Genomic DNA, 22,444 nt, shown 5'->3' on the forward strand with positions numbered 1-22,444 from the left:
ATATTTCCATGTCAAAGAACCAAAATCCAGTCATGGGCACATTGTGGTAATGAAAAATTTCCCCTTAAATGTGGAAAAAATTGGTTGTATGATGTCATCTGAAATCATATGCAAAATAGTACATGAAGAGATGTTTGCAACTGTATGCTGCTTATTTTGATAGCATTTACTTTTTTATCAAAATGTTTCATGACACCTCATAAGTCTAATTTTGTGAGAATCACCCACCCACACGCACAAACAAATTATTTATTTCAAGATTTAATAATTAGATGACATTCCAATGTTACATACAAAAAGCCAGATTTACTAAATGGGGCAAATTAGCATGAGAGCGCAATGTCAAAAAAGCGCAGATGGGAGTGGTAATATCTGCAGGTTATTTGGTAAAAATGCGCAAATTAAATAACACAGATGAAACAGCTGATTTCTATAATGACCAATGCAATCTACTAAGAGCAGTGCAGTTAAGTTCAGGGTCACAAATAAGCAAAGCTGATGCTCCTGCAGGTGATCTAACGCCTGATGAGCTTTCAGCACCATCGACATCTTATCCGAATATTCAGGGTGAAATCAGCTAACGAAGCAATAGCACTGAAAATAACCGGAAGACAAGGGGGGGGGGGTTACAAGAAAATGCATACATCTATGCAAATAGGCCTTTTATTTACATCATGTAAAATCTTATGGCGCTTTCCTTTTCATAGTAACCCACGGGTTGGGTCAGCTTCACTTTGGGGGCTTTTCCCCTGGGTACTGTACGTAGTACCTGATACTTTTTTTTTAGTACCACCTCGGTTGAGGTTCCAAGTGAACCGAGCTGAACGTCATATTAGTCACTACAAACGTCATATTAGTTTTACCTTTGTGCTTGTGCTGTCTCGAGCAAAATTGTGGTCACAGTTGTAAGTTCCTAAACTCCAAGGCCATGCACAGTTTTTATTCTTTCTTTCCTTGGCATTATATTATAAAAAAATTATACTTTCAACTGAACTTTTTCAACACTCTTGAAAATAATACATTATGCAATCTGTTCTTCAATGCTAATTTAGTCCCTGAATAGGAATTAGTCCCAGGTAAGGTACCAACTGTGCAAATGGGGCTGTAATCATTAACCCAGGGGATCATATATCAAATATCTGCATTACCCCATTCCCATTTTTTTTTAAATGTTGAGTGAATTGTGTTAAAAGTACTGGATTTGAAGTCGTGTCACATAAATAAATTATATTCTTTGAACAAAAACATGTAGATGCTTGCATATCAGCCTATCTGCTGCCACCTGCTGGTTCATACCAATAATTACAGTTAACCTACAGTTAACTTAGTTTATATACTTTGTTCATATCATTATTACATTTTGTCAAAGGGTTATTTAAAAAATAGAAACAAGTGTAGAGGTGTTGTGGTTAGAGTTTATTTCATGTTTTCTCCTGTTTGCAGTATATTTTTTTCTAACAATATAACACCACAAAATTAAATGAAAATTAAGCTACAGTATATTAAATTAAACATTGCATTTTAACTCAAAATATATCACATACTGCTATTGCAGTGATAAGATGCATAAATCATGAAACATACTTTTTTTTTTTTTGTTTACTAATCCCACCACAATATCTCACATTACTGCTGTATAAAGTGAAGTTTTGCTGAATTCAGTGGATCAGGATGTAAAAGAAGAGCGGCCATAAGAGAAAGAGGAGATTCTGTGTAATGCTTTTAGCACCATTACACAGATTTCTCTCACAGCATAAGACACTTTTGTAATCTGCAGTCAATTGTGATTTGGCATCACAGATAGATTTAGAGGCACATCCTTTAAAAGTCTGAGACACAGTCCCATTAGTTGCTAATGTAAAGAAAACAAATGTTGAGTAAGTGAATCATTCAAAACTTGAAATCACACAGAAATCTGATAAAACACATATAGAATGCATACAGTATATATTCATGGTTATGGATTTCACAAAAATTTTTAAATACATGACCCTATCCTATATGGTAAATATATGATAAATATATTTCTGTGACTACTAGATACGTTAAATTAGAAAACCATGTTCTTTGATTTTTGTTATCACATATTGATATGTCTTCAACAAACAATGCAATTAAAAATCAAATCAACTATAATAATGCAGAGAAAGACAGAAAAAAATGACTTGATTCTCACCTGTAGCTTTAAGGCAGTAGTCTTCCTTTCCTAAACAGTTTAATATGTTTGAACAACTCTTCCCATCACAGTAGTAACATTGTTTTCCATTGGGGCTTTTAGAGCTGTAATCTGTAGAGGAAACAAATCTTATTCTTTCATTTTATGCAAAACATAGATACTAGCATATGTACTGTATTATGTGTATCAAAGACATACCTGGGGCGTCTTTGCTATTACAAAGGTCTGTGTTACAGCACTGTGTAGATATAACTGTCCTTGTATCTCCGATGTTAAAAGATCCACTTATACAAATATCCGTCACTGCACAACCTTTATACTGCATTGTAACTTCATTGTCGCCTAAAAAATAATATACTTATTATTAAAAGTCTTCTTTATAGAAAGTCTCTTCACTTGCGTTTGTTTGCTGCATACAGATGAGGACATTAAGAATTTGATTCAGTTTTGTCAGAGATTTGTGGTATGGTAAGTTGTAATAATAAAACAATACTGTTTACATCCACATAAAGTATTATTAGGAACACCATACTAATACTGTGTTTGACCCCCTTTCACCTTCAGAACTGCCTTAATTCTATGTGGCATTGATTTAACAAGGTGCTGAAAGCATTCTTTAGAAATGTTGGATCATATTGATAGGATAACATCTTGCAGTTGATGGAGATTTGTGGGATGCACATCCAGGACACGAAGCTCTCGTTCCACCACATCCCAAAGATGCTCTATTGGGTTGAGATCAGGTGACTCTGGGGGCCAATTTAGTACAGTGAACTCATTTTCATGTTCAAGAAACCAATTTGAAATGATTCGAGCATTGTGACATGGTGCATTATCCTGCTGGAAGTAGCCATCAGAGGATGGGTACATGGTGGTAATAAAGTGATGAACATGGTCAGAAACAATGCTCAGGTAGGCTGTGGCATTTAAACGATTCCCAATTGGCACTAAGGGGCCTAAAGTGTGCCAAGAAGATTTCCCACAAAGTGTGCCAAGAAGATTTCCCACACACATCCCACACACCATTACACCACCACCAGCAGCTTGCACAGTGGTAACAAGGCATGATGGATCCATGTTCTCATTCTGTTTACGCCAAATTCTGACTCAACCATCTGAATGTCTCAACAGAAATCGAGACTCATCAGACCAGGCAACATTTTTCCAGTCTTCAACTGTCCAATTTTGGTGAGCTTGTGCAAAATGTAGCCCCTTTTCCTATTTGTAGTGGAGATGAGTGGTACCTGGTGGGGTCTTCTGCTGTTGTAACCCATCCGCCTCAAGGTTGTGCGTGTTGTGGCTTCACAAATGCTTTGCTGCATACCTCGGTTGTAACGAGTGGTTATTTCAGTCAAAGTTGCTCTTCTATCAGCTTGAATCAGTCGGCCCATTCTCCTCTGACCTCTAGCATCAACAAGGCATTTTCAAGCACAGGACTGCCGCATACTGGATGTTTTTCCATTTTCACACCATTCTTTGTAAACCCTAGAAATGGTTGTGCGTGAAAATCCCAGTAACTGAGCAGATTGTGAAATACTCAGACCGGCCCATCTGGCACCAACAACCATGCCTCGCTCAAAATTGCTTAAATCACCTTTCTTTCCCATTCTGACATTCAGTTTGTAGTTCAGGAGATTGTCTTGACCAGGACCACACCCCTAAATGCATTTAAGCAACTGCCATGTGATTGGCTGATTAGATAATTGCATTAATGAGAAATTGAACAGGTGTTCCCAATATTCCTTTAGGTGAGTGTATCATATAGTAATATTATGTATTTTTAAAGAAATGCAGTTATATAATTAGTGCCTCATTAACCTACAAATTACCTCAAATCTCTGGTAAAAATTGATAAATTCACGGACCGGCATTTCATTTTTTTCAGGGGGGCACACATGAGAATAACCTCACTGCATTGGATAATAGCATAAATAATGAATTAAATGGACAAGAAACGAATTAGAACTGACATACTTCTTTATTGACACAATACAACAGAGGAGTTGTAAAGATTGGACCTAGCCTACAGAAGCAGTCTAAACACACATCGCAGGGCTCGACATCAACGTTTGTCTGCTTATCAGGGACAAGTGGATTTTCTTAAAAGGCCAAGTGAAAGAAAATTTTACTTGCCTGACCGGACATGTAGCCTAGCCTGATTAAAACGCCAATAATAATCACCAAAAAACCTCTAAGCCGCATTCAAACAGCCAGCGATGTTATCGCTGTGTGACGCCCATCTCTTTCAATGAGGCGTTTCTAAATCTGCTTGTCATAAACAAATGAGAACCATCCATGCCAGTAACTGATGAGAGAAGAATGACGTGAACTGCTCATTCTCATTGGTAGTCATTCCCGAAATTTGCTCTACATTTGCATAAAGTTAAACTTTTCTTAACTTTCTCGCGTCATTGGACACGCCCATACGGTCGGCAACAGTCACTTTCGCTCGTGCCGCTGGAAGTCGCCCGGTTTCCATTGAAATGAATGAGATTGCGTCGCATCGCTCCTCTACTGCTGGTCGCTGGCTGTCTGAATGAGGCGTTAAGCAACAACAGCGCGATTGAAAATGTGACACTGATTTCATATGACAGACAGTTCACTAAACAAGTAATTAATATTAAGTCACTTACATTTTAGACTCAATATTGACTATTTTTGTTGTTTCAGCACCGAAAATAGTTCAAAGATCACAGCAGAACTCATCGTCTTTCCCCTTCAATTAAAATTTTGTCTGCGCTCTCCTGCCAATTTTGGTGTTTTTTGTTAAAGAAACGCCGTATATCCATAGCACTGCGAGATCGCTTAGCATTTTTTTTTATTACAACTAACATTAAGTGGTGATGCTATGCTTAGCAAACAACTAAACATTTCCATGCTCACTATCGACAAGTCAATCAATATGTTTAAAATATATATATTTTTAAATCAGACAAACACATTTTTATTTTTATACAGGAGTTGTATGTATACAAAACAATAACTTTTGATAACAGTAGCCTATTGATAAAAAAGGGGAAAACAAGCAAGGACTGTTGGTTGGTGGGACATGAAGCTGGTGAAAAGATGAAGGGAGACCGCAGGCTCGTCCAGGGTAGGCACTATCATGGTGCCGGGACTGGCTGGTGGTGGTGTAAACGCACCGTAACAGATATCTGTTATATGGATGCCCCAAACATTGCACAAATTAAAACAATATGTAAAAACAAATTACTTTACAAATTTAGAAATAATTTTCCTCTAACTGGTGTGATAGCGCCATAATTGTTTCCTTTTCTGCCCTATGAAGAACGTCTAGTTTAATTCAAAGTTAAGGACCCTCCATATTGCATTCTTTAGAGCAGGGATTTTCAAACCCCATTTTTTTTTTTTTTTTTTTGCATATTTTTATAAAAAATATTTTATTTGGTCCTGAGATTATACCCATCTAAGTGGATCGCAAAATGAAAAAGTTTGGGAACCAATGCTTAAGAGGATGCAACTTCCAGAGAACTGGAATGACACAACCTTCTGAAATGAGACACAGCCGGTATATCTATTATAACTAGTATATCAAGACCTGTGGGGATGGTTTTAGGTGTGGCGGATCTCAGAATTAATGTAGCGGATACAGATATTAACTGGATGCTCTTCTTTATGCCATCAAATAATTTCACTTCAAATTCCTAATCCTGGCCCCAGGCCATTCAGAAATACTGGATGGCAAAATTCTTTAAGAGTGATTAAAAAAATGCTAATTTACAAGAAATTTTGTGTTATTTTTGTGCTATTTATCACATTATCGGGGGGTTTTCCTGTTTAGACTAGTCCTAGACTAAAATAAATGTAAGAGCTGTTCATAGCGAAAACAACTGGCACTGACATATTTTAAAATACATCAGTGCCCTTTGTTTTGCACACAAAATGCACACACAAGTAATGTTTTTAGTAAGACATATTTGTTAAAACTAGTTACACACTGAAAAAAATGATTTTTTCCTTGAAAATAATTTTTTGCTGTGTATTTTATAATAATTAAAGTAAGGCCTAGTCCTGGCTTAAGCTAATCCCTCTCCAGAAAACCATCCCTGTCATATTTTCTGTTTATTTTGTGTTAAAAGAAGCACAAAATGGATCGTTCAAACAATAACACAGAGATGTTACTAACACTGATTGTGTTGTTTTTAAAACATCCGTTCTAAGAGTGCATGAACTTTTTAGTTTTTTTTTTACAGTTGAGGAAAATGAAAATATTCAGTTGAGTTAAGCTAACATTCATGTTAAATGACCCTAATTTCCATTGGTAGTCTATAATATTTCAGTAAATTTATCCTCCATCATTTGAACTCACCAGCGGACTCTACAATTCTTGCACTTGCACATACCGCAGTGTCCGGACAAGTCGTCACGTTGCTTTTACAAGGACCCATTATATCTAAACACTGATTACATTGGAGTGAATGTCCTGAAAAAAGAAACAGAATGAGGTAGAAATGTATTTTATAACTAATAAAACATTAAATAGGTCTTTGTGTTTTGTACCTCCAGTGAAAAGAGTGCAGAAGAAAACAATGAAGATTTTCAGTTCCATCTTTGGTCTGTCAGGAGGTGAATAAAATCACAAACCCTTTCAGTGGCTTAAATATGAACGATCAAAAGAGGACGAGCCTATGATGAGAAAATGAAACTAAAATAAAGGGCGTAAGTTTGATATTGACATTGGTGGGGACATAAATAAAATGGTCTTCAGAGTCACATTCTCACAATGGTTAATCGCTGTTTACTTGAACAATATTTAAAATAGTATTTGTTGTCATAATCTTATTTATTAAGGTTCTCACTATTTGTAACTTTTTTGTGATGCCAGTGAAAATTCTGGCAGGGCAAGTTCAAAACTTAACAACAAAAAAATCCTCAAGATCTGCTCCAGAAAAAAATATACTTAAATGCAAAACACATTATTATTTACTAATAGGGCAGGGCGTATATATCACCTGCTTTGTCATATTGTCATGTGTATCCCATTAGTAAAGCCGGATCCGTGATTAGTAGAAAATCGGCATCACCTGCTTTCAGATGTAGTGGCATTTACTACACAGGGTTGCATTGCATTTCTTAAACAACGATGTAACTCACTGCTGAACCACCATAGTATGTTGCATAGTTGGAGAAACTTACTGCCTAGTCAAGACTGTTTACAGAGTAACTTTGTCGCACATTTGTCATTTGAACCATGTTGGTTCAACTATATAGTTGATAATGTCACGTGATAGGTCTTAATTCATCTGTTCAAATTGATTTAATGTCAGATTATTGCTTTAAATAACGTACATTGCATTTAAAGACTGATTTTGTTATTGTGATTTAGTTCTCTGTTGTTTTATTTCAATATGTGCAAGTTCCTTCTTACATCACTCCTCCAAGGGATTCCCCGGGGTCATAAATCCCTGATGCAGGGTTCACACCAGATGCGGTAGAGGCGGCAAGCGCGAGTGGTTTACATGTTAAGTTAATCCAAAGACAAGATTAGGCATCCTGCAGCGCGGTACGCGCAAATTGAGCGTTGCCACGGGAATGTTAACCAATCAGGAAGCAAGTGGAGTCTCAGCGGAGTCGCAGAAGCCCCTCCCATGATGCAAATTTACATGTGAATGTCTCGAATGACTAGAATTTCACACGCGAATAAAGAGAGTAAACTCAAATGTTCAAGCATCCAACTACGCACAAATAGAGCATTTTTGCCGCCTCTACCGCGGCTGGTGTGAATGCACCATTAGGGCTCCACGCATGCGCACTTTTTTAAAAACCAGTGCTTTAATTCTGTTTACATACTAAAAGATGTTAAATGGCCTTTGTACATATTTTAAATGAATATAGAATGCACTTCATGTTATTTTGTTCAAAAGCATGATCAATGCAAGTCTGCATATCATAATAACAAGGAACTATTCTTCTAACTACAGGTGAAGAGCTGTCGTTCCAACCACACAAGTTTGCAATGCAGTTTGCGAATGTTCGTTTGAACTATGGTTTCGGGAAGCACCAAATCGTTGAACTATGTTAGGAATGACTGAACTTATGATGTTAATTGGCTAACGATGCTTTTGGGAAACGCACCCCTGAGCTGTAGTTCATCAACAAGCAAGGCAATTATCGAATCGCCTGCAATAATGAATGCGATATTGCACAGCTTGTCAGTGAACAAAAAATATAATTGCTAATACTGTACAGACAGCTCAGTGCAGGGGTGCTGTAAAGGGGGGGGGGGGGGTAAACAATGACGATTCTCTGGGCCCACGAGTAAGAGGGGGCCCAGAGAAGCCCCCAAAATTGTGGTGCATAAAAAATATTTAATAGTAACAATTATTAACTTTAAATCATTCTATTTGCTGTTTCCTGGTATCAAAAAATTTATTTGTTTAGGAAACACAAACGTCCGTGGGCCCCTTTCCCCCCTCTCAATTATCATAAAATGGTTTAGTCCGCCCAAACTGTATAATTCAGGCAACACAGATTTGTTAACCATTTGTGTACCACAGATTGCGTTATTTTTACAGAACGCTGTTATACAAGATTTAAATCTCATTTTTAATGATTCCTGGGTAAACAAATGTTAAATAAAATAAGTAAAGGTAAAGAAACACAAGGAACAGACGGACATCAGTGGTTATATGTAAATACAGATTCATTGTTTGGTCGAAATGAGGATATAGATAGTTGCTACCATACATTTTGCTTAAATATAGGGTGGGCATGCATGGCTCAGCGCTAGGGTTGCCACCTGTCCCGGTTTTACCGGGATTGTCCTTCTTTTTAATAACCTGTCTCGGGAAATTTATCAACTCTCCTGGGACACTGAATGTCCCGGTTTTCGAAAAGCTATGTGAATATGTTATTTAGCGCGCGCACGGCAGAGACAGAGACCTTGCGTCTGTGTGTGTGTGTACCTCAGTAAGCGCGTGTAAGACAAAGAGCATCCTGATTGGCCTGTTTCGGTAAATCAACCAATCAATTGTCAGTATGGGCGGGCTTTTATCTCTTCTCAGAAACAGGAGCGCCCCAAAAGCGAAAATATAAGACACGTTTTACGCCAGACTACACGAAAGTGTACCCCTGTCTTATAAAAGTTAAAAATAATGACAATCTTGCACAGTGAACAGTTTGTAACAGTGACTTCAAGCATTGCCCATGTGGGTTAAATGATTGTAAAAGACATGTTGAGGTGAGTCAACACGTTTAATTTCATGTGCATTATTCAGGCTGGCTAGTTGCTATTTAGACCTGTTTAAATGGAATATAAATAAAACAGTTTACATAAATGGTATAAGCAGCTTATATAAATTGTAAAAGTGATTTACCTATGTATAATTAACAAATAATTGGGTAACACTTTACAAGGTTCATTAGTTAACATTAGTTTTAACATTAACTAATAATGAACTGCACTTATAAAGCAATTTTTTAAACCTTTGTTAATGTTAATAATACATTATTTAAATGTTGTTAACATTAGTTAATACACTGTGAATTAACATGAATAAACCATGAAAAGTAATGTTAACAAAGATTAACAAATACAGTAACAAACATACTGCTTACGGTTAGTTCATGTTAGTTAATACATTAACTAATGTTAACAAATAAGAATTGTAAAGTGTTGCCAATAATTGCATAGGTCTATAGAAATATTATGCTGTTTGGGGGGGGGGGGGTTAGGGGGCTTGTGAGCAAAACAATTGGTCGGGTCATTGATATGTCCAGGTTTTTTATCAGACCTGGGTGGCAACCCTACTCAGCGCTGGGTTTAAAAATAGTTGCAAGGGTGCTGTTCACCTGCAAAACATGCATGTTAAAAGCAGTGGTAGCTCATGACTGCTCATCCGAGAGGCACTAATTCAAAATAAGTGTTCGGAGTGTCATGTGTATTGCTTGCGTTTTCAAAATATGTATTTGTTGCATCATGTAAACCATGTGCATCACGTTTGTCAAAATAAGTGCCTGCTGCACACGCGTCAAAATCGGTTTTGATAAAAAATACACAAAATACACGCAAGACACTTCCTTAACAGTAAACTCTGATTATGCATGAGATTATGAGAGTATTTGGCAAACGCAAGCATCTCTTTTATCATAAACCCTTTAGACGTGTCTGAGCAAGCACTTATTTGACAAAACACGTGATGCACACAGGGTCACTCGATGCACAGAACACATACATGTTGTGAGGAACTTCACATTAAGCGTCCTCGAAAAAATAAGTCACCGGCTACCACTAGTTAAAAGTAAAACAGACCAAACCTAAATTCAGAAAATTCTGGCTTAAATGCTTATCAGCAGGTTAACAGCTATCAGTATCTAACTGTGGTGGTCAGATAACAGTACTTAAAGACTGATAATAATGTTTTTATTCTTTTTCTTTTGAGAGATTAAACTTGCTTCCTTTTATCCAGTTGAATTTAAAGATTGTGTTTGAATTACACGTGAGGCTGAAATGAATTCAAATCTGTCAGAAACTTTCAGAGAAAACAAAACCTAAGTAGTGTTTACCCCTGAGCATGTGCATGTTACCCATTCCTGCGTTTACATTTAGTTATTTAGCAGGTGTTTTTATTCAAAGTGACTTACAAATTGGATAAACATATAGCAAATCGAAAAACACAAGGACAGCACAAGAACTAGTCTCATTAAGCCTAACACAGTATACATAGGGTTATTTTTTAAGACAGAAAAGATAAAGATATTAAATTCTTTATAGTAAGTTAGGTGTTGGCGAAAGAAATGTGTTTAAGCTGATTCTTAAAAATTACAACAGAATCAGCAGATAATTTATAGCAAACACTTTCAACCTTGTTTTTTTTTTAAGAAAAATCATTTTCAAATGGGAACAAACATAAAAATCAATTAAAGATTTGTACAGTCTTAAATATATCATACACTGTAAAAAAGTTGGTTCAACTTATTAATTTTGTAAAGTTAAAAATATTAGTTGACAAAATCATTTTTACACAACTTTTTGCCTCAATTACTGTTTTGTCTTAACCTAAAACTTAAAGCAACCAGGTAACTTTTTAAAGTTGAACCAACAAATCTTTTCTTTACAGTGTCATTGCGTCTGTGTGCCATCTGTTTGTTTCTCTCTCTCTCTCTCTCTCTCTCTCTCTGTCTCTTTTGCTTTCACTTTCTCAAACACCATCATTGGTCAGCACCCTTGTCATTTACCACCTCTTGTTCATTGACATCATCACTCGGTAAAATGTAATGTGTTTTGTTTAATTCAAGTTTTATAATACAATTATAATATATATTATTCATGATATATATTTTAAAAATGTTATAAAAAGGTTATTCGTTTCGGCCCTCCCATTTTTTTTCCTGTCATTTTGGTTAGACAGTGTAGGTCGTCTTGGACGCTGAAGAATAATTGAATTTTCTCTTTTAGTTTTGGGTTAGGTAGATTTTAGGTTTAGCACCGCTCGCGCCCCTCTTCTACTCCTCACTCATACACCCTGTGTTTATTTGTTTATACCTGTAAATACTGTAAATGGCATCCGCACTTTGTTCACTAAACACTTTTTGTTGTAAATGAATCACCTGATTTTTGTACCGCATTGTTTTATTGCCTTACCCATTAAATAAATATTTTTAATAAATGATGTTATGTCACACCCCTTCCTTACACATTGGAATGTAACAAGTGTTCAAACTTCATTTAGGTTTGTTGGCATTCTATGAAACCGAAACAAAAAACTAGGCTGACTACAAACTACCCAATAAAACACTTCAATTTGTTTATTGACTTATTGGTGTCATGGTCAAAATTCAGTTATTCATTCAATAGAACAAAAGAACAATAGATTTTAAATACAGATGACTTTGTTTTTGAAAAAAAATAATAGATTTTTTATTCTGATAGTCAAACAGAAATGCATATCAGGATTCTACAATAATCAGCAAATTCAAAAGTCCTCATACTCTACTGTACAAAGAATCTGCTGCCACCTACTGGTAAATGACCTTATATACAGTTTTGCATTTTAAAGATAAGTTTACACACCTTTATGACTTTCTTTCTTCTGAGGAACACAAAATAAAACAAATTTTTTAGAAGTATCTCAGTAGTTTTGTGTCCATACAATGGAAGTTAAAGGTACAAATTTAGTTTGGTTACCAGCTTTGACTACTGAAACTATTGGAAGACAAATACAAACTGCAGACGACTGAGCCAGAAGAAAACCACATCTTTATTGTCAATGCAAGGACAACACAACCAAATTAAAGCAACAAAAACAAAAACAACAAACATTTAATGTAGAATGATAATTTATTTGATAAAGAAATATAATCTTTATATAACAAATATATGTGAATGTATGTGTATTTTATGCATAAAGAAATAACCATTTACTAAGAAATTTTCTATGAAACACAAGTGAATTGTTTGTTAACACAAAAGTTCATTTTAGTTTTGTATCAGCAGTTATGTTAAGGATGTTGTGAGCAGAGATCTTTCTGTACAACCCCATAAAGTGCACGACACGTGGTAAATAAAGTGTCTGTGGGGGGAATCCGATATGAAAATTTCATATGAATAATTACAGTAATTTAACTTAGTTTAGAAATGTTGTTATCATTATTATTATTTTTTTCAAATGTAAAGGCTTATAAACAAGTGTAGAAGTGGTGTGATTACATTTTATTTAATTTTTTTTTCAGTGAAAATGTTTTCTACCAATTTAACACCAAAATACAATGGAAATGATGCTATGATGAATAAAACATTGCCTTTAATTCCAAAATATGCCACGGTTGCAGTGATAAGATGAATAAAGCTCTTTTATTTTCCTAATCCCACCACAATATCTGAAATTAATGCTGTAGAGTGAAGTGTTGCTAATTGCTAATCGCAGCGAGAGAGATTCACGTTTTTAATTAAAGATTATGAGGGCACATGAATTTAAAAAAAATAATGAAATGTTACAAAACAAAATATAATTTATTTTCATACTTTAAATGATTCCTGCATAAATTAATGTTAAATAAAATAAGTAATAAGTAGAAAACACAAGGCACAGACAGACCTCAGTGGTATTACACAACAGATTAACTGTTTGGTGAAATTATTTAGGGACAATTCAGTGTTCCCTGGATATTGAACCCAAATATAAAAGAAGGGGAGCATTTCCCAGCGCTGGGTTTAAAATATTTTGCAAGGGTGCTGTTTACCAGCAAAATACGCAAAAGCTTAACAGACCAGACATGAATTCTGAAATTCTGGCCTAAATGCTTTTCAGCAGGTTAACAGATCATGGAAGACACAGCATGAACTATAAGTTAAACATCTATATATCTGTTAATAATACACTTGATGTCTCGCTTATTTAAGCTACTGTATATACAGTATCTAACTGTGTTGGTCAGATAACAGTACTCGCTTTAAAGACCGATAATGTTTTTATTCTTATACTTTTTGTAGATTAAATTAGCTTCCTTTTAGTTGAACTAATAGATACATTTTGTTAAACACACCTCAAATTTTTGTTTGAATTGTACGTAAAGCTGAAACGAAACAAATCCGTGACTTTCTGAGAAAACGAAACCTACCCCTGAGCACCTGCATTTAACCAAATCCCTTTCCTGACATTTACATTGAGTCTTTAAACAGACGTTTTTATCCAAAGCGACTTACAAATGAGGTAAACAATAGAAGCAATTAGAACAACACAAGAACAGCAATAGTGCACCAGAACGCTTAATTTTTTTAGGACAGAAAACATAAAAATAGAAAAAGATATTAAACTCTGTATCAGTAAGTGAGGCTTTAAGCCGCAGACGGCTATCATCAGATCATTTTTGGCAGACACTTTAAACCATGTTTTTTGTTAAGAAAATTTACGTTCAAATGGAAACAAACATAAAAATTTGTACAATCTTGAATATATCACTGTAAAAAAAGTTGGTTCAACTTAAAAAAAGTAGTTACCTGGTTGAGTTAATTCAACTTAAAAATATTAGTTGACAAACTAGATTTTTACACAACTTATTTCAGTCAACTAATATTTTGCCTTAACCTAACATTTGAAGGCAACCAGGTAACTTTATTACAGAGCCCCTAAGGGGACATGTGGGCAAACATTAAATAAAGTTTAGTTATGCGTGCGCACGTGAAACTATCGCATGAGAAATTAATTGTGGTCTGAAGGCTTTAAGGTGTTGATATTTACTATACAGGTGTTCACTTCAACAAAAACTTACAGGAAATAGTTTTTTTGTGTGGTAGAAAAACCCTAAGGTCCTGATTATAAACCCCTTTCATGACATTCACATTATAAGCATAAATAAATTGTTTTAAATTACATTGGTTGGCCAAACAACTGTTTTAAATGTTAGTTTGTGACTCTTTACTGGAAGCCCTGCTGTTTGTAATCAAAAAGTCAAGCAATCATGACTTCAATTTTGCATTTCGGATCCATAATCAAACTATCTTTGTTCATTCCACTTATTCACTTACATAAACCATAAATGTGCAATTAACTTTAGATTATCAGTTAAAAATTCTGTGAAGAATACCCATAAGCTCTTGTTCCTGAAAATTATGAATGATTTATCTTTGGTCCAAGAATAACAATTGATAGAACATATCAACCAGTTTATAATAACATTTCTTAGAGTTTTAAACTCTTTGTAACATTATTGATTTGTTTTTTTGTAAATTATAGTTTTTTGTGAAGACATCGTTCAGATGATCAGTGTTTCCTTTGGTATGCATGCACCACATTTAACTCGTCGTATTTCTCTCCACTATATAATGAAGATACACGTGAACAGTGCAGTAAACCGGTTGCATTAGACCATTTTAGTTTTACAACACATAAATTTAAGTACTGTGAACTTGAGTCATGTGCCATTATGCACTTATATTTAAGTAGTGTGAACTTAAATAAAAGTGCATAACTGCATATGACTCAATTTGTTTAAGTTCACAGTACTCAAATGTATGTGTTTTAAAACGAATGCAACCGGTTTACTTAAATGGTTTGAGTTGTGTTAACTTTTAGGTTTTACAGTGTAGTACGCTCTCCACTTTATTAGATCTGTTGCAATGCAAACTATGTGATACAACATTAATTTAGCTTTGCATTCATTTTTACCAATATCCCCAAAAAATCTTTGCAGCTGACATACAGCAATGAAACAACAAAATTGACATCAGCATCCTTTGCGGTTTCCGTAGAAACTGTGGTTGTTTCACTAACCATGAAATATTTAGAATACGACAACAAAATTATGTGAATTCTGTTGCTTCTAAGTGTTTCTAATGGCTTATTAGTATTTACTTAAAAATGTTTATATCTATAAGTGAATATTTTAAAGTTATGGATAATTCATGCAGCGTTCTGATATAGTAAAATGGGTAACACTTTAAATAAGGTTGTATTTGTTAACATTGGTAAATGCTTTTCATAAAATGAACAAACAATGAACATACTTCTACAGCATTTATTAATCTTGGTAAATGTTAATTAATATCAGCACATGAACTAAGAAACTTTTTTCATCACAATATCATTACATTTTGTCAAAAAAAATTGAAAGAAGTGTAGTGGTGTGGTAATATATTATTTCATGTTCTTCTCTGTTTCCAGTATATATTTTTTCTAACAATATAACTACAAAAAATACAAAGAAAATTAAGCTACAGCATATTGAATAAAACATTGCATAAAAGTTATTCTTTATTTTACTAATCCTGCCACAATATCTCACATTTATGCTGTGAAGTTCTGCTGAATTTAATGGATCAGGATGTAGAAGAAAAACGGCCATAAGAGAAAGAGGAGATTCTGTGTGATGCTCTTAGCACCGTTACACAGATTCCCCTGACAGCATGAGAAGTCCTTAAAACCTTGGGACGCTTGTGATGCTGAATCACAGATAGTTTTAGTGATACATCCTTTTAAAGTCTGAGAAGCTGTTACTGTAAAGATAAAAGAAGTTGAGTTATAAATGATTGATAGGTGATGTGTTAATCATTTCATATTTTTTTATAATTTCACATACTAAATACCGCATTTAAAAATAGAATAGAATCTGCTATGATAATGTAGAGACAATCACCTAATGGAAAATCATACTTATTCTGTAACCACCAATTCTCACCTTTTGCTGTAATGCAGGAGTCTTCAGATCCTAAACAGTTTAATTTGTTGAAGCAACTCGTATCATCGCAGTAGTAACATTGTTTTCCATTGGGGCTGTAAGAGTTGTAATCTGTAGAAGAAACAAATAACATTTTCTGCTATGCTTAAGCTTAATGTTAGGATTTGCACATATAGGGGTGTTTTCCTGGACAGGGATTAGCTTAAGCCAGAACTAGGCCTTAGTTTAATGAGGAAATATAACTAGTTTTAACAAATATGCCTTACTAAAAACATTATGGTGTGCATTTTGAGGCAAAACAAAAGGCACTGTCAGTGCAAGTTGTTTTCAGGAGAGATCTTAAATTTATTTTAGTCTAGGGCTAGTCTAATCCCTGTCCGGGAAACCGCCCCATATACTGTAGTATATCAAAGACAATACCTGGGACATCTTTGCTATTACAGAGATCTGTGTTACAGCACTGCATGGAAAAACCTGTACTTCCAAAGCCAAAGTTAATGGATCCATTTACGCAGTTCTGTTTCACGTCACAAGCCTTAGCCTGTTTGGTAAACCTAGTCTCGCCTAAAAACACAAACACAAACAAAAAATCAAAAAGATTATTGTCTCTATCTTTCTTTCTTTCTTTCTTTCTTTCTTTCTTTCTTTCTTTCTTTTTTCTCTCTCTCTATTTCAATTTCACATTTAAGGGCTTTTCACACATGAAAAAGTTCCTACTTAAAGAGGGGTAAACAATCTGACTTTTCACACTTCACTGAAAGAAATAATACATAATTTTTGCATCCCCTTTTTTAAGTCAGTTTTACATGGAATTTTAAGCAATTGCTATAAAATTACTTTAAAAAGTGGATGTTAAAATGATGGACTATATTTTAAAGGAACAGTATAGAAATGTATGTCAATTAATCATAAAATGGCCCTGATATGTCACTAGACATAAAGAAATCATTTCATTTCAAAAACAGTGGTCCAAATACAGCCGTTTTTTAAGTCCACACCTAATTATATTTACTAAAATAATTCAATTAGTTTCAACCAAAAAGTATTAATTTAATTTCCTTCTTAATTTACATGAAATAATTTAGTTGAATTTACTAAATAATGTGTTCATTTACAATTACTGACCTTTTTTGTGTTATTTTTACTAAAATTTGATTAAAAACAAGATTTATTCATTTTATTTGGTTAAATTAATCCTTTGTTAAATTAATCCATGCCAATCCTTGTTAGCTCCGGGACCATTTGTTTCCTACAATTCAGGAGTATTCTTTTATTCTTACTATTGAAGTCAATGGGGCTTCTGATTGGTTTGGTTTCAAACATTCCTCAAAATATCTTCCTTTGTGGTCAGGAAGAACAAAGGCATTTATACAGATTTGGGTTAAATTTTATTTTAAGGCGTCACTGTTACATTGTAATTATATATTTAAGTACCAAGTAATAATCATCAACAACATGTACTTACTGTAGGGTAAGGACTAGGAATAGGGTTTTGTTTAGGATTAGTTGCATGTAATTATGCATAATTAACTGTTATTACTAAAATAATCACATGTAAAATGTGTAACACACCATAAAATAAAGTGTTACCCAGATTTGTAAAGTGAGTACCGGTATGTGATGACAGAATTTTCATTTTTGGGTAAACTTTAAACTTTGCACAGTATCTGACAGCAGGGCCGTGCAGAGACCATTGGAGGGGCAGGTGCTCAAAGAATAAAAAGGGCACTTTGCTCGCCGACACGCAAGCACACAACTGAAACAAATAATAAAGTAATACAGAATAGAAAGATGATAAGTCCAACGTTTTTCTTTATTTTCTTTGCAAATAGAGTGAGACAGAAAAATATATATAGACTGAGTTTTATATCTATATATTTATGCATTTGGCAGCAGCTTTTATCCAAAACGACTTACAGTGCATTTCATTTAGTGTTTGTGTGTGTCAACACAGTATATGCAGTTTTGAAATCATATGATATTATATATTGCATTGTGACATTAAGATATTATAACGTTTACAGGCTTGTGTTTTTGTTGTCATATTTAAAATATAATTCTATTCTATTCTAATCCTGTTCGAAATTTGTATACAAAGAGAGTAGCCTACATATTTTAGTTTTGAATCGTGTTTTTGTTGTGTTTTTGCACACTTTGATGCCTTGATGCCAGGGCAATAAAATAATGACATTCATCTCTCCTTTCATTCATTTCATGAAGCCTCTAGTACTTTCTTTATTTTCAGGTAAACTAAAACTGGTTGCAAAGCTGGAGAGTTTTTGACTGAGTTAATAATTTAGCACAAGTATGGCTATATTACCCAACATCAGCTCACATTGTCTTTTATCAAAGGCGAGTCCAGGAATCGTAAATTCAATGTGATACAAAAATTAAGAGTTTTTTTTACCGTATTCATCGGATCTTGCTCTTCCAACAAACTCCGCGTGACACGTGGATGACATTAGAACAGCGCGAGAGCGATTTGAAATCAAACTCCTCCGTATGATTTCCCGATTATTTCTCGCGGTACTTTGATGTCATGTGCGTTTCGGTTCTTGCATTGCTGCGTGAAGTTGAGCACACCTAAAAACTCGAGACAGCTACCTGTATGAACTCCCGGTAGAGAACGTCCCTGCCTTTGGCTCATCTATTGTTTTTATATGGGAAGAATGTTTTATTTTCAGCGTGAGAAATACAAGGAGTGGCGTGTGAAGGCTGAAATGCGTGAGACTTGAGAGCCCTGTTTGCATCTAACGTTCTAGAGATGTTAATACACACAGACAGCAATAAAGCTGTGCATGCTCTCCTCACGTTGTTCTTGTAAAATAATAAAAATATAACAAGCATACCGCTTCGGTTCAATGCCGGCTTGAGGGGGATCCTCCCTGTACTGCGCACTGTGTCGTGCACGTGTGGGCGCTGCTAGCGCTGTGAGGTTTCCCTAAAGAGATTGTCCAATAAAAGATCAATACGTCATCATGTGACTAATTTTATTTTGCGGCTAAATTATTTTTTATTAATTTTACTAATAGTTAGATTGGGCAGGCCTTCACAAAAGGGCATTTAATTACAAAAAAATGCCTTGACAACAAGGGCACTTTGGTCATCCAGGGGTAAAGGGGCAGGTGCTTGGGCACCCGCCGCCCCCCCCTCTGCACGTGCCTGTCTGACAGGTCTTGCTTTAGGATACAAATATGCAAATTACCCCCCACTCTTTAATACCACCTCAGACCATGCAAATACATGCAACATTAGGCAGTTTCAGACACGTGATGAAGAAGATATAAAAAATATAAAAGGAATCAAGATCTATGTAAATAACCATTTATATGTACTAATTATTTGACCATTATGTATTTAGGTTATTTTATTACACTGAATAAATGATTCATTCAATTTACTCAATTTTTTAAGGTAAGTGGTTGCAATTAATTTATTTAAGCCTGTTTTGCCTTTTTCATTTTTTTTAAAAATGTAGCTTAAATAAATTGATTGCAACCACTAACTTTAAAAAAATGAGTAAATTGAATGAATCATTTTTTCAGTGTACCAGTACGCATTTACCAGAGATATTGTATGTTTTACCATCATGTATTTGAGAAGTTTTTCCACGCATACATTTAATTGTGTAGTTAAGCATATTTTTCACTGTGAAAAGTGATATATCAAGCCCCCTATAGTGCATAGTTTTACTTTTTTAAGTAAGTTTTACATGGAATTTTAGGCAGTTTTAGCTTAAAAAATGTAAGCAATTGCTTTAAAGCAGACGCAAAAATTATGCACTATATTTTTAGTAAATTCAGCGTATTATTTTTTACAGTCTTTAGTAAAAAGTGTTTTGTAGTAAGAAAAGGGGAACCAAAACAGTGATTGCTAATTCTGGTTCACACAATGCATATTTGTTAGTGCTGATGTTAACAGGTTAGTGCATTCACAAAAAAAAACTTTACATTATAGTCAACAACCCTATCACATTCATAAGGCTCATCCAGTAGAAGAGTCAGTTTAATGCATTGCGTTAAATGTACAGTCCATCATGCTGAACTCACCAATGGATTGAACAAATGTTGCACTTGCACATGAAGTTTCATTAGAGGGACATGTCTTCTCTTTGCTTACACAAAACCCCATCAAACCTGCACACTCATAACATTTGAGTGAGCGTCCTAAAAAAACAAAATGAGGATGAAACTTTTGATTTTCAGTATTTGTAGATATAAAACATTAAATATGGTTTTGTGTTTTGTACTTTACCTTCAGCGAAAAGAGTGCAGATGAGAACAATGAAGATGTTCAGATCCATCCTTGATCAGTCAGGGCTCAGGAGGTGAAGAAAATGACAAACCCTTGTCAGTGTCTTTTATATGACTAAGGGCGAGGCTGTGATGCAAATGTAACTTAAAGGCATAGGTGTCATTTACACTGGGGATGCTGGGGACATGTCCCCACCATTTTTTGAAATGGCTGATTTTGTCCCCACCACTTTTTGAAAGCATTTGGTTAAAATGTTCTGAAAAATCAAGCAATGCCTATGCGACTTATGGTTTTGTGGTCCAGGGTCACATGTTGGGTTGTATGTTTATGGTGTGTTTTCTTTTCTAACGCATATTTCTCTCAATATTTGACACAGTTTTTGGAAAGCAGAAGTCAATCAGATGATAGTTATGATAAACAATTACAAAACAAAAGAGTGTTTCAGTGCATTAGAAACATTCAAAATATTAGATGGCATAACTGTTATTCTTATAATAAAAATAATAAAAGTACAAAAAACTTTTTATAACAAATATTACTGTAAACCCAGCCTGATCTCACAATAATTCTTACAAATTTTACAAGTTGGCTAATTCATATGAATTAGTACGAAGTTAATCGTGCAAAAACATACAATTATCATAAAAAACAATAACGAAAACTGGGTGTGGTCAGGTGACATAAGAGGGAAAATGGTAACAGGAAAATCTCTGAGAAAGTGAAAGTAAAAGAAAATACAGCTTTTACAGCAAGAGAAAGTAACAAAGGAAGAAAGGTTCTTAACAACTCACAGACTGTCTTTTTGACTATCTGGGATTCAACTACAGACATTTTTCACTGATACTATCTTTGAAAAATAGGTTTTAAAAACACCTTAGCAACGAATCTGACCTTTTTTGAGGGTTTGTATTGATACTGTTTAGCTACTTATTCAGAATATTTAAGAGATCTTAATCCAATGTGAAGTACAATTGCTAATTGTATGCCTTAATGTAAATTAATTTTAAATGTCTCTTATTTGTACAATTTTTTTTCTCCTAGATTGTTTTCTTGTGTGTGTGTGTGTGTGTGTGTGTGTGTGTGTGTGTGTGTGTGTGTGTGTGTGTGTGTGTGTGTCAGTATATAGACCGTTTCATCGGACGCACGTGATACACGTCTGGATCCGAACCTTACTTCCGGTTTCGTTTTTTTAACGGTCTGACTAGTTGCTAAACTGATCTCTTGAACAAATGCCTCGTCGAAAATAACAAATGTTTTGGTTTCCTATGTAATCTATGTGTTGTTTTTTTGCTTGTTATATAAATAAACTACGTTTAAAGTACTTTGTTGTTATTTATTCTTCGCGGAGTTTACCGGAAGTTACGTGCGGACCGCGACAGCCGCTTGTTTATGTTGTTACTGCTGAAACCATCTATACACGTTACTCTAATGTTTGTGATTTCAAAAACATTTTTTAAAAACATTGAAGAGAATAACACTCCATAATAATAAAAAAACAGACACAAGCTGTCCACTTTATTACATATGTTGCAGTGCAAACTGTGTAATACAACATCAGTTTATGCTTTGTGTTTTTTTTAAATAGCCACAAAAATCAGTACAGCAAAAAAATAGCAAAGAAACAACACTGACATCAGCGTGCTGTGGGATTACAGTGTTAATGAAGTGTGTGTTTGTGTCATAATAAATGTATGTTGTGTGGGTAACACATGAAAGATCTGACAAAGATTTACTTCTTAAATGTTAGTGTAAGCAAATGTGAATTATGTTGCTTAAGTGTTTTAAACCTCTACATTGTTAATACTTTCAAATTTATCAAAGTATTTTAATGATTTATGGATAATTGAAGAATCATTTTTATGTAGTGAAGCACACACG

The 22,444-nt window shown here is 34.6% G+C and overlaps 2 protein-coding genes across 2 annotated transcripts; both read right to left on the minus strand.

Moving 5' to 3' along the window:
• Positions 1-1,395: 1,395 nt before the first annotated feature.
• Positions 1,396-6,817, minus strand: LOC135721518 (urokinase plasminogen activator surface receptor-like). Its single transcript, XM_065243821.1, has 5 exons — positions 6,698-6,817; positions 6,507-6,620; positions 2,375-2,518; positions 2,177-2,287; positions 1,396-1,852 (listed from the first exon to the last, which is right to left on the minus strand). The coding sequence occupies exons 1-5, from the start codon at positions 6,744-6,746 to the stop codon at positions 1,659-1,661; spliced, it is 612 nt and encodes a 203-aa protein (XP_065099893.1). The 5' UTR covers positions 6,747-6,817; the 3' UTR covers positions 1,396-1,658.
• Positions 6,818-15,786: 8,969 nt separating this feature from the next.
• LOC135721796 (urokinase plasminogen activator surface receptor-like) lies at positions 15,787-20,988 on the minus strand. Its single transcript, XM_065244249.1, has 5 exons — positions 20,567-20,988; positions 20,362-20,478; positions 16,733-16,876; positions 16,313-16,423; positions 15,787-16,130 (listed from the first exon to the last, which is right to left on the minus strand). Exons 1-5 carry the CDS (start codon positions 20,613-20,615, stop codon positions 15,946-15,948), a joined length of 606 nt encoding a protein of 201 aa, XP_065100321.1. The 5' UTR covers positions 20,616-20,988; the 3' UTR covers positions 15,787-15,945.
• Positions 20,989-22,444: the final 1,456 nt, after the last annotated feature.

Source organism: Paramisgurnus dabryanus, chromosome 18 (genome assembly GCF_030506205.2).
Source record: "Paramisgurnus dabryanus chromosome 18, PD_genome_1.1, whole genome shotgun sequence".
Lineage (NCBI taxonomy): Eukaryota > Metazoa > Chordata > Actinopteri > Cypriniformes > Cobitidae > Paramisgurnus > Paramisgurnus dabryanus.

Coding starts and splice junctions, on each gene's coding strand:
- LOC135721796 (XM_065244249.1), bottom strand. CDS start 20,615: ATGGATCTGAACATCTTCATTGTTCTCATCTGCACTCTTTTCGCTGAA. Junction 20,479..20,566: donor CTGCACTCTTTTCGCTGAAG/GTAAAGTACAAA, acceptor TTGTTTTTTTAG/GACGCTCACTCAAATGTTAT. Junction 16,131..16,312: donor CTCCTGCATTACAGCAAAAG/GTGAGAATTGGT, acceptor TTATCTTTACAG/TAACAGCTTCTCAGACTTTA.
- LOC135721518 (XM_065243821.1), bottom strand. CDS start 6,746: ATGGAACTGAAAATCTTCATTGTTTTCTTCTGCACTCTTTTCACTGGA. Junction 6,621..6,697: donor CTGCACTCTTTTCACTGGAG/GTACAAAACACA, acceptor TTCTTTTTTCAG/GACATTCACTCCAATGTAAT. Junction 2,519..6,506: donor AAGAATTGTAGAGTCCGCTG/GTGAGTTCAAAT, acceptor ATTATTTTTTAG/GCGACAATGAAGTTACAATG.